The following is an 11,486-nucleotide window of genomic DNA, read 5'->3' as shown; positions in this document are numbered from 1 at the left end:
TATGTGAAAGGTGAAAACGTATGCGAAAGAGAGGCACAGCTGACAATATAAACGTAAGTATGTATGGATGTATGTATGTTAGTGTTTATGTCGTCGTTATCGCTACTTTCATTAGTATTTATAATATTGCTGGCTCTGTGCTGTTGTTGTTGTTGTCTCTGGCACAATTACGTCGCACAGAACCAAAGGCAAACTACTACTATTATGTTAGCAGCAGAGAAACGTAACGCGACTGCGGCAGAGGCAGAGGCAGCGACAGCGGCAGCGACGCGTCACTGCTTCTAACTCACTCGCACATGCGTGTGAGCAATTGCAGCTGTCACAATTATTACACACACACACTTGTGTCTTTGTATTGAGGCATACTTTCGGGCTGAGCGGGGAATGTGCAAGGGAAGTGCCTTCAGCTTGTTATGTGGACAGAGGCTAAAAGGCTACGTAAGGCAAAAAATTGATGTACATACATATATAGTACCATACTATAGAAGATCTAAATTCCAAGTTAAATCACACTATTCCTATATCTTTTTTCAAACAATCGTTATGTGGTTTTATTTATTATTAAAAATTGCATATTATTTTCCTTACATTTTGTTTTTATTTTATTGTATTATTTAATCTGGGTTTCACTTGCAAAAATTTTCTTTTATATTTTTCCAATACTTCTTTAATTCTTTACCTTAATTATTTTTCTAATACTAATATGATTTTAATAATGTAATAAGTAATAAATAAACGTTATATTGATTAAAATTATACTTTCTTTTTTCTATTAAATTTGTTTCGTGAAAATTTAGTGTGTGTATTGAAAACTGTATTATATTTTATAGTTAATAACTTGTTAATTAGTATTAATTTCATATATTTAATAAAAGATCATTTTAGAAAAATTTTAAAAACCATTTTTGGGCTTAGTTGATTTTGTATTCATATTGGATAAAGTGAATATTTATTATATATCTATGAATTTATAAAGATATCATAAAGTAAAGTGAAAGAAGTTGTTGCTCATAAAATTTCCTGAAATTAGACACGATATTTTCAGTTCTTTTGACCTCTTTCCACAACAGTTATTTAAACATCCAAGGGTTACATAAAATAAAGTAGCAGTAGAGTAGTTTACTTGCGAGTTGATTTCCGTAAAAAAAGGTCAACGGCAATAACAATTCCCCAGCCGAACTTAGTTTCCAATTATCGGAGACGCAACGCCCATAAAAATGACCGGAAAAAAATGTGCGAGTTGGTCGTAAAATGCGGCAAACAATGAGACAGAAAGTAGCAATTGACGATGTCAATGTTAATAATGCGTCGTTTGAAAGGAGCAGCCACAAGGCTACTAACATAGTTGGTGATCTACATACATATGTACATACATACTACTACATACATAAATGACATTTGATTGCAGTCATTTTATGATACGTTTGATGGAGCACTTTCAAGTGTTGCACAAAAAGTGCTTAGTATGCATGTGGAGAACATGTGAAAACCACATAATTCCAGCCCTTTTTAGTGCTCCAACCGCTCCCAAATTCACCACCCACTCACCACACACCTTGTGTCCCATTTTGGACATTATGTAGATGGGAGAGGACATCGAAACCAATACGTAAAACTCATGCATTTGAAACGAATTGCAAAACAAACGCAGCCCGAGGCCGCGAAACGTAGCTAACTTTTCAATTTGGACGAGCACGGCGTAATGTAACAATCAGAGCACAAACACACGCACACACAAACTCACTCACACACACACACACACACACACACCCATACACTCAACACTCACTCGCTGACACACACACCAAGAGCCAAAAGCTGCTTTCCAACTATGCCAAAAACGCGGTTTTCGCTTGACAAAGATACATTGAATACAACCCACTGTATCTGTGTGCGTGTGCGAACGCGTGTCTGTGTGTGTGTGTGTGCGGCTTACATGACGTATGCCTCATAAACGCTGCATAAATTACGCATACGCCGTGTGATGCGTTGCCGTCTGCTTCTGACAGTCGCAGCCTATAATGAAACTGAAATACGTCATGTCACCCTCAAAAAAAAAGAAAAAAAAATTAAAGACGAAACAAAAAAAAAGTACAGTGAAAACTTAGTACGATTTTTCGATTTTTATTGAAAGAAATGTGATCAAATTTTAAAGAATATAAACAAGTTAACCATGTAATATAGTAAAAAATTTTTTTATTGCTAATGGAAGAACAATAGTAAATTTTGTATATTTTTTTTCTATATTCTTTATTTATTTACAAAATGTCTATCTAAAGATAATAAGTAAATTCTATGAAAATTTGTATATAAATTAAAAAAAAAAAACAAACTAGCCAAGTGAGTACTTCAAAAAAACATTTTTAGGGGATTGTTTTGTTATTAACAGAAATATTGTTAAAGGTTTTTTATATTTTTTTTGGTTTTTTTTTAAGAATTAACATTTTTAAGTATTTTTTTTAAAAGCATACAAGCTAAGTAAATACTTGAAAATCTTTTCTATGTTTTTTTTTATTGGTCGAAATATAGCAACAATTTTAAACACTTTGTATACTATTTATATATATACTGTACTATATTATTTATACTATAGTTTAAACAATAGCTAATCCTTGCTATAAAATTATTATTTTAATGAACATTTCAATATATCAAACTTACTGAGTGAAATCTTTTATTCTGCATAAGATCATTCGATATTTTTGTCAATGAAAATGTTGACAAATTTTTCATACTTTACCATAGTTATTCCCATCTATGAAACTCTTATAATGTTCGCAGCGAAGACTGTAGAAAAATGTGAGAAATGCAAGCTACGAAATAGTTATTTTGAAATTTCTTAACGCTTAGCGAGCTTTCACTGTAAAAGTCAAGCAGGCAAGCACTGATTGCACCCTTTGGCTGCCATGTTGCTACCTGTGGTGTCCTGTCCTGTCATGTCCTGTCCTGAGCTGTCCTGTCCTGTACTCTTCAGTTCTGTTCTGTTCCGTGCTCTGTGCCGTTCTGTACTCAGCAGCAGTAATGTGATTTGAAAGTGAGCTGCTTCTGGCATTTATTTAATAGGAAATGCGCAGGGGCGCGTAAAGCGTTCTACGTAATACGTTTATGCCACCCTCATTTCTCTCCTCTCTGCTGCCCCCTTCGACGCTCCGCTGTGCGCCAAAGTTGTATCCAAATTTCTGGAACTTTTCGCCAACTCGTCGCCCACACAATCATCAGGTGGAAGCAAGCGAAGCGAACTCAATGTTGTTGAGCACTAGAATATAGTACGTCAGACGTAAGCAAATAAATAATAATATATAGACCATATACCATATACCATATATAGTATGAAGTATATACAAACATACATATGTATATAATAAATACTCGACTTTGACGTCGACTGACAAAGCAATAATAATAAGAAGAAGCAGAGAGATACAAAGCAAAGGACTAGAGACGAGAGAAATCAAATGTTGTGCATTATTTGCAAGCAACAAGAAACTTAACTGCCAAATGAATATGGGAAAAACAACAAAGCAGGTGGCTCGACTGACAAATACCCGGTAGCAAAATGAAGTAGAATTTCGCTTGCAAATCATTGAAATAATGCACTTGGGTTTTATTAAACATTATTAGCATATATTATATATATTATATTATATAATAATAAATTATAATATACATAATATATTTTATTATAATATAGTATTTAGTAGCATATAGCTTATTAGATAGCTTCAACTTAGGTTTATCAGTCTCGGCCACCCTTGAGCTTAAATTCATATATCGCTTGGCTGGGTTGGATTAAGCAAACTTTTTGCTGCATATGTTTTATTGTTAAGTCCTGCAAATGGCCAAAATGCATTTTGGAGTTTTGTGTGCAACAGGCAGAAGCAAAATTTTAAACGGATTATAATGTTATTTAATTCAATATAGTAAAAAGTACTTTACATGCATATTTCGATTGCAGAGAATAGAAAACATAGATATTTTATTCTTAAAAATTGATGATATAAATAATTTAATAACAAGTAATTATATTGGAATTAAAAATGTTATAGATAAAGAAAAAATAACGTATTGAAAATAGTAAAATTCAATTATTTTATGTGTCAAAGTAATATCAATGTGTCATAGTTGCTTTGGTTGAAAATTTGGTATATAAAATATACCATTAATCTTAAATGTAGTACCATATCAATATACCAAATATAACTAGTGGTATATTTTAAGTATAAAACCGCATTGTTTTGCTCTTATTAAAAAGGGGAAGCGCGTATCTCACAGTTGAGCACACTCGACAGTAGTTTTCTTACTTTTTTTTTTATATATTTTTTTTTAAATGTTTTATTAATTTACATATTTATTAGTATAAAATAGTTTGCAAAGGTTTTTTATATATTAATATTATAATATTTCGTATAATCCTATTTTTTAGCATCTTTTCGAAAGGCTTCTTTATAAATTAATTTATATTAATTCATTTTTAAAGCAATTATGATTCTACTTTGTTGACCATATAGCATAAGGAAACATATTCATTAGTAGAAAATAATTTGTATAGTAGATAATAGAATCGTCACATGGAATACATTTGTCACACAGCAAGTTAAACACATAGTTTGGCCTAACAACAACAGCTTGAGCATAAATAAATGAATGCTGAATGCCCAAGAATACAAGAAGAAGTTCACGAAAATGAATTGTAATGGAAAAAAGGTGTTGAATATCACATTTGGAGAGAAATGCTTATCATGCGCTAAGGTCTAATGCAGAAACCCAACATGGACATTCCAACCCACACACACACACACACACACACGCAGACCGCAAACGTCTCTATTTTTGCCCACTCTTCTTCCTCATCCCTCTCTCTCGCATACATGCGTGTGTAGTGGCATCTCGCTCTAACTGCTAACGCCTAGGTAAACATGTCTCATGGCAAAAATTGAGTTGACGCCTGGCAAGCAAACATAAGCTGTCACACGCATGCAACAGGCCGAGCATGTTTGCTATGTGTGTGTGTGTGTGTGCGCGTTTGCTTAGCGTTGCCACGCGACAACTTGTTGCACGTCTCCTCATAAAGGCAAAAAGCGACGACGACGACGACGACGACGACGACGCGACGTCAAGACGAAAAGAGCTTGAAAGCGGAACAAGACTGAATGACTTCACATCCCACAACTGAATAGCATGCTGTGTGTGTGTTAGTATTTGTGTGTGGGTGTAGCTTTTACACGTACCGAGTAAACACATAAATGAAGAGTTAACTTCGACACGCCGAAGTTTAAATACATTTCCGCATGTGTCGCAAACCAACAGCAAATTATTTCATAATTAACCTCGACATACCGACATACAAACAACATGCAAGATACTTATTTAGGTTAGATGATTACTATTAGTCCCAGCTGAAAAATTGTGGAAAGTGATAACATTCTAGGAAATACTCACAATCATAATAAATCAAGCTTCATTCGGAAAACGTAGCAAGAGCAAAACAGTTGCAGTTACTTCAAGTTTTTCTTCATTTCATATTTTTATACCCGCTACCCATAGGGTAGAAGGGTATTATAACTTTGTGCCGGCAGGAAATGTATGTAACAGGTAGAAAGAGGCATCTCCGATCCTATAAAGTATATTTATTCTTGATCAGCGTCAACAGCCGAGACGATCTAGAGAGAGACGGACAGACGGATATGGTGTCCGTCTGTGTGTCTGTCCGTCTGTCCGTATGAACACCTAGATATCAGAGACTATAAGAGATAGAGCTATAATTTTTTTCGACAGCATTTGTTATGTTTGCACGCAGATCAAGTTTGTTTCAAATTTTTGCCACGCTCACTTCCGCCCCCGCAAATCAAAAAAATAAGAATAAAGCTAGACGAATTTTGGTGTATACAATAATTACTATAGTAGTTACGATTCCTCAAAATTTGGTTGCTATCAGATAAAAATTGTCGAAGTTATTAAAGAAATACTTTTGTATTAGTTGCTTTGGCTGACAATCTGGTATATTGTGCCGTCTATGGTATATTTTGAATGCGGTACTATATCGATATACCAAATATACCATTTGGCATTTTTAGTATTTTTTGCAGTATATTCGGTATATTTTGAGAAAAATACCGCAAACATATTGATTTTATTAAAAATGGGTAGCGGGTATCTCACAGTCGAGTACACTCGACTGTAGCTTTCTTATTTGTTTTAAATATTTATGTTTGATTTTTAGTATTTTATTTAATTAGTTTTTTTTAGTATTTTAGCATTTAGTAGTCCAGTATTTAAGGATTTTAGTACTTTAGTAGTTTAGTATTTCACAATTTTAGTATTTTAGTGTTATATATAGTATTAAATACTACATTTTTCCAGGATCTTAAGTTTCTGAAATGTCAAAATAAAACTTTTTTTGGAAAGCGTTCAATAACCTTTTTTTTGTGTAATTTAAATTTAATAGTCTGTAAAACGGCAGTATAAATTATTTGTTGAAAGGCAAAACCAATTTACTGAAGTGTAGAAAGGTTCAACAAATTTTTTGTTGTTCAAATATTTGGACTCCGCTAAACTTATTCGTTTTTTATTTTATTTACTTTTGTTTTTTCTTGCTTTGCAAATATTTCAAAATTTAATTCATCAAATTTTTATTCAATTTAAGAATTATCAAAATTCAAAGCATTTATATTTTATAGATCATAATTTTACTTACTTCAAATGCTTTTTCGTTTGTCTTATTCATTCGGCTCATTTATGCATTTCGGAATATTAATGTATGATACAATTTATTTAAAAATTTAATTAAATAAATTATTATTTCTTCATTTTATTTTTTAGTTTAGTTCACTTTGGGCCAATTTGACTTTCAGAAATATATATTTATGAATAGCGAAAAATATTACTTACTTTTATTGAATAATGCTCAGGCTAGCATAACTTTGCTCTACCTAATTTTGTTTTCCATTTCTTTTGGGTCTATTTGACTATTTATTTAGGTACAACATAAATTATTTCTATAAATTTTAAAAAATTATTGTACTTACTTATATTGAATTATCAAAATAGTTTCTGAAGTGAATCAATCAACACAAAAAACGGCAATGAGAAAAAAGATTCGGTAAATGGATGGAGAAAAGATTCCATGGTTAGATCTTCTCTGTATTCTAGATTTGTGTGATTTGTTTAAATGTTGCACATGCCCCACGAAAGTAAACATGCCCCTTGTCGTGTCATTAGAGTATGCGGCAACGGTAACGGCATCGGTGGCAACTGGGCTGTATCCCAATTTAAATCTCGCAAATTTGTTTAATTAACAAAGTTTTATTTCACAGCCGAACAAACTTGACCACCTTGCGACTGCTCTTGCGCAGCAGCACTTTGCCAAGCGGCTGTCCGAATCCCTCGAACTGCTGATAAACATGCAGGCCACGCACCACTGTGGCATGCACCACGCCCCTCAGACGTTGCCCCGCATACGGCGAAGCGGATTTATTCGCCGCATGCATCGCATCTTGCGACACCGTGAACTCCTCATCTGGATTCCAAATGCAAAAATCGGCATCATAACCCTCGGCAATGCGTCCCTTGAACTTCTCCAAGCCGCACAACTTTGCCGGTTCCCAGCACATCAATCGATGCACATCGGCAAGCGTTAAACGCTCCTCCAGTTGCTCCAATTGCTGTCCTCGCGTCCAGACAATGGGCAAACTCAATTGCAACGAACTGATGCCTGGCCATGCGTTGATAAAGTCGCCACGCTGTCGTCCGTAGGTCAGACAACGTGCGCCGGGCGTTGCAGCTGAATGATCGCTGGCGATCAGTTGCAAGGCGCCGCCTGCGGGTTGCAACAACGCCTGCCACAGGGGCAGCTGATTGCTACGCTCGCGTATCGGCGGCCACGTCTTGAATTCCGTGTGGCAATCGTCGATATCCTCGGCGCATAGAGCGAGGTAATGTGGACAGGTTTCGGCCGTCAATTGTGCCCCACGTTGCTGGCTTTGTTGCAACAGCGGCAATGCTGCGGCACAGCTGAGATTCATCACGTGGAAGCGACGCTGTGGTTGCTGCTCGGCCAGCTGGCAAATCAATTTGATCGCCGACAATTCCATTTGTGGAGGTCGCGTTGTCAGAAAGCTGTGATACGATTTCGATTCGGTTGCATTTGATTGTGTGGTTTGTGGTGGCTGTTGCTGCTGCTGTTGCTGTGGCAGCTCAGCGTGGAACTGTAAAGACAATGTGATTGATCAATCAACTGAACTATTTACAATATATTCGTTTAATTATCTACAATTTTACTGTTCATTAAATTTATATTACAGTTTTTAAATGGAACATGACTGCAAGCTCAATTCAAACATGCCTCACTTAATGGCCACATTATTTGCACTTAATGGTCACAATGTTTTTAATAACAAAACTCAGTGAGATGTTTTCATCGGCATTAACTATTTTCTGCATTGAATGGTTTTCACTTAGGGACCAACTTTTTAGTCACAGTTAAGGTGAGGTGAAGTGAAAACTGAATAAAAAATAACTACAAAAGTGATACTTAGCAACATGTTTCAGTGCATTAACAACAGCAAGCAAATATTCTGTTTCATTCAGTGTTTTTGCACTTAAGGGCCAATTTGTTGCTTCGCTATTGAGGCTGTTAATCGAGTTATAAATGCAAATCTCAAAAATAGAACAGTAAAGGTGATACTTAGCAATATTTGTTCAAGGCATGGAATTGATATTTTGCATTTTTAAAGGTACTTCACTTAGCGGCCAACCTTTTTTGTGCGTAAATGCTGTCGCTTAAGTGGTGTAAGTGTAAGCTGAACAAAGTAGAACTATAATACAAACATTTAACAACAATTTTTCATTACTCGGACACAAAAAATAGTTATTTGTTGTTCTCATTTAAAGTATTTCTCAGTTAAAGTATAAAAGTTAGTTGAGGCCGTTAAGCGAGATATGCGTTCTATAATATTAATGAGAATGACAAAAGTAAACTGATAAATATAAGAATGTTTTGAAAACAATTCATTATTCGTACCGCTATTAATGCCTCTGTTTCAGCTGCCTCATTCAACAGCTTGATGGCTTCGCTTAGCTGCCTCTCATTGATGGCGGCAAACTCATCGCCAACTGGCGGAGCACTGCCACAGAGTGTGCACTGGAGTCCCATCACACCGGCAGCCAGGAGGGGCAACAATTGATCACTGTTGCCGGGCACCAATCCGCCCCCAGAAACCGACGTCCACATAGATTTTGCCCCTCGCTGTGGCGGTCTTTGCCTTCAACGCCTGCACATTGATTGTGGTCGGTGTGGCATTGCTATTGAGTGAGTTTTGAACTTTGCAACATATTAAAATAACACAGACACACACACATTTAGTGTTATCATCAGCGAATGCTTTTTTTTTTTGCACTCACGTGGGTCGATCGATGATCGTTGTAAAGCCACCGGCTGCAGCTGATTTGGTTGCCGTTACAAATCCTTCCCAGTCCTTGCGACCCGGCTCATTGATGTGCACATTCGCATCGATTAGTCCCGGCATCAGCATCAGATCTCCAAAGTCATAGACTGCCTCCGACTCGGTGTTGTACAGATATGTGTTCACTTCTTGTGGTGTTCGCAACACTGCAAAAAATTTTTGAAAAATTCTATTAATCTATTATATCTATATTTCAAAAATGCCATAAAATTTTATTTGATTTAAAAGTATAACCAATTTTCATTAAAGAAATGTTATTCTTTTTTTATTTAACTTGTATTTTTGAAGTTCGCTTAATTTGTTTTTAATTTTTTTTGCAAAAAAATACACATTTATTCCCAAGAAATATTCGATTGTTTTATGATAAGGAGTAGCTTAAATTTAGCATTATAATTTTGCTTTCGATTTAGTTCTTTTTATAATTATTTTTTAATTTCTGGTGAAAGATTCTTACATTTGATTACCTACTTTTGTGTATTGTTTACTTATAAATGATAAAAGTGTTGAAAAAATACCCAATTTAACCTTTTACTTATTTTATAATTTCATTTGGCAACTTTTATTTTAACTCAAATTCCCTTTATTTTATTTGAGTTAACCTACTGCATGGTATGGAAAGATTCCTATGAAAGTTCGAAATCAAATTCCTAAAACTACTGAAATCTTAAACAAAATTAAAAACAAACTTAAATATATAAATGGTCTTTTTGGTCGTTTATGTGACTTAAATATCATGTTCATAAAACTATTGAAATTTAAAACAAAATCAAAAACAAACTTAAATTTAAGATGACTTTAAGACTTAATATTCTTATATATTTTGATTCATGTGAAGACAGGAAGATATACGACAGTGAGCAAAATGATAAATTTCTTAATTATTATATCATGAGTCAACTTTATAGACATAGATATTTTGATCTTTTGGTATCTGAAATATAAGTAATTAGTTGATGTCCATAAAATATATAAACTAAGCGTTCGAAAATGTCTCCTCTACAGTTTTATCTTATGAAGAGCATATATGAAAAGCTCTTTTTAAAAAAATCCCTTACTAAGCACAGAGTAACATTAATAACAAGTGTCATTCATAGAACCGGCAACTGCATGCGTGTTATAAATATAAAATATCTGTATGTGGCTAATACACTTTAGTTTATGCTATACATAGATATAAATATGTATTTGGAATCCCAAATGAAAAGTGAAAGTTTCGTGGTAAACACTTAAACTCATTTCACTCGCTCTCTATTGCTCTCTCACGTCATCTCTTTGCCACTTACCACGTCTAATGATGCCCTCAGTGTCCACGATGATGCCCCCATGGAGTGGCGTCTCATGGCTGCCATCGCCGAGATAAATGCGCCGGCTGAGGAAAAGCAGATCCATCTAAAGCCAAAAGTCTACTGAAAACTCAAAACGATTTGGCTAGATATTTCCGTATTAACATAACAGATCGAGAGACTGTGACGATTAAATATTTGCTCTCTTGCATTGCGAGTTTCGTAATTTCAAATAGGGTATATTAAGTTAATGGGAACTCAATTTATAAAAAAAGTTGAGGTACATTGTAATCATTTTTTTCAGTGGTTCTAAATAATAAATATATAATTTCTTGAAATATAATTTTCAACTTCTTTAAATAAACAAATTTAACGGGTAACTCAAAGTGAAACATACCCGACTATAGCTATTTTATTTGCGCTTGCTGAACAAATAAATAGATAAATATATTTAGGAAACTTTTAAAGCTTTTGCACTGATGTGAGCTTATACATTGTTTATTTAATTTGTTTTTGTGTTCAATTCCAATACCCTACACTCTTAGGATTGTCAATGGAAGGGTATTTCATTTCAGTAATAAAATTATGTTTATTTCCATGTATATGCAACATATTTTATGCGTAATTAAGTGTTTGGGGACATTAAGATTGGGGGAGCTTTTTGAAGTCAAATATTCTCGACCATTGAATGAAATATTCTCTCGTTTGTCTATTGTGTGTTGATTTGTGCTTTTCTTACTTG

At 34.5% G+C, this 11,486-nt stretch overlaps 1 protein-coding gene across 1 annotated transcript; it reads right to left on the bottom strand.

Annotated features, from left to right (window-relative positions):
• Positions 1-7,074: 7,074 nt before the first annotated feature.
• Positions 7,075-10,876, bottom strand: LOC133848844 (allantoinase). Its single transcript, XM_062284542.1, is given in 5 exon segments — positions 7,075-8,204; positions 9,020-9,208; positions 9,210-9,300; positions 9,400-9,607; positions 10,745-10,876. Coding segments are annotated over 5 exon segments (1,491 nt in total). The 5' UTR covers positions 10,851-10,876; the 3' UTR covers positions 7,075-7,307.
• Positions 10,877-11,486: the final 610 nt, after the last annotated feature.

Source organism: Drosophila sulfurigaster, chromosome X (genome assembly GCF_023558435.1).
Source record: "Drosophila sulfurigaster albostrigata strain 15112-1811.04 chromosome X, ASM2355843v2, whole genome shotgun sequence".
Classification (NCBI taxonomy): Eukaryota; Metazoa; Arthropoda; class Insecta; order Diptera; family Drosophilidae; genus Drosophila; species Drosophila sulfurigaster.
This window is presented reverse-complemented; position numbering and strand designations above follow the sequence as displayed.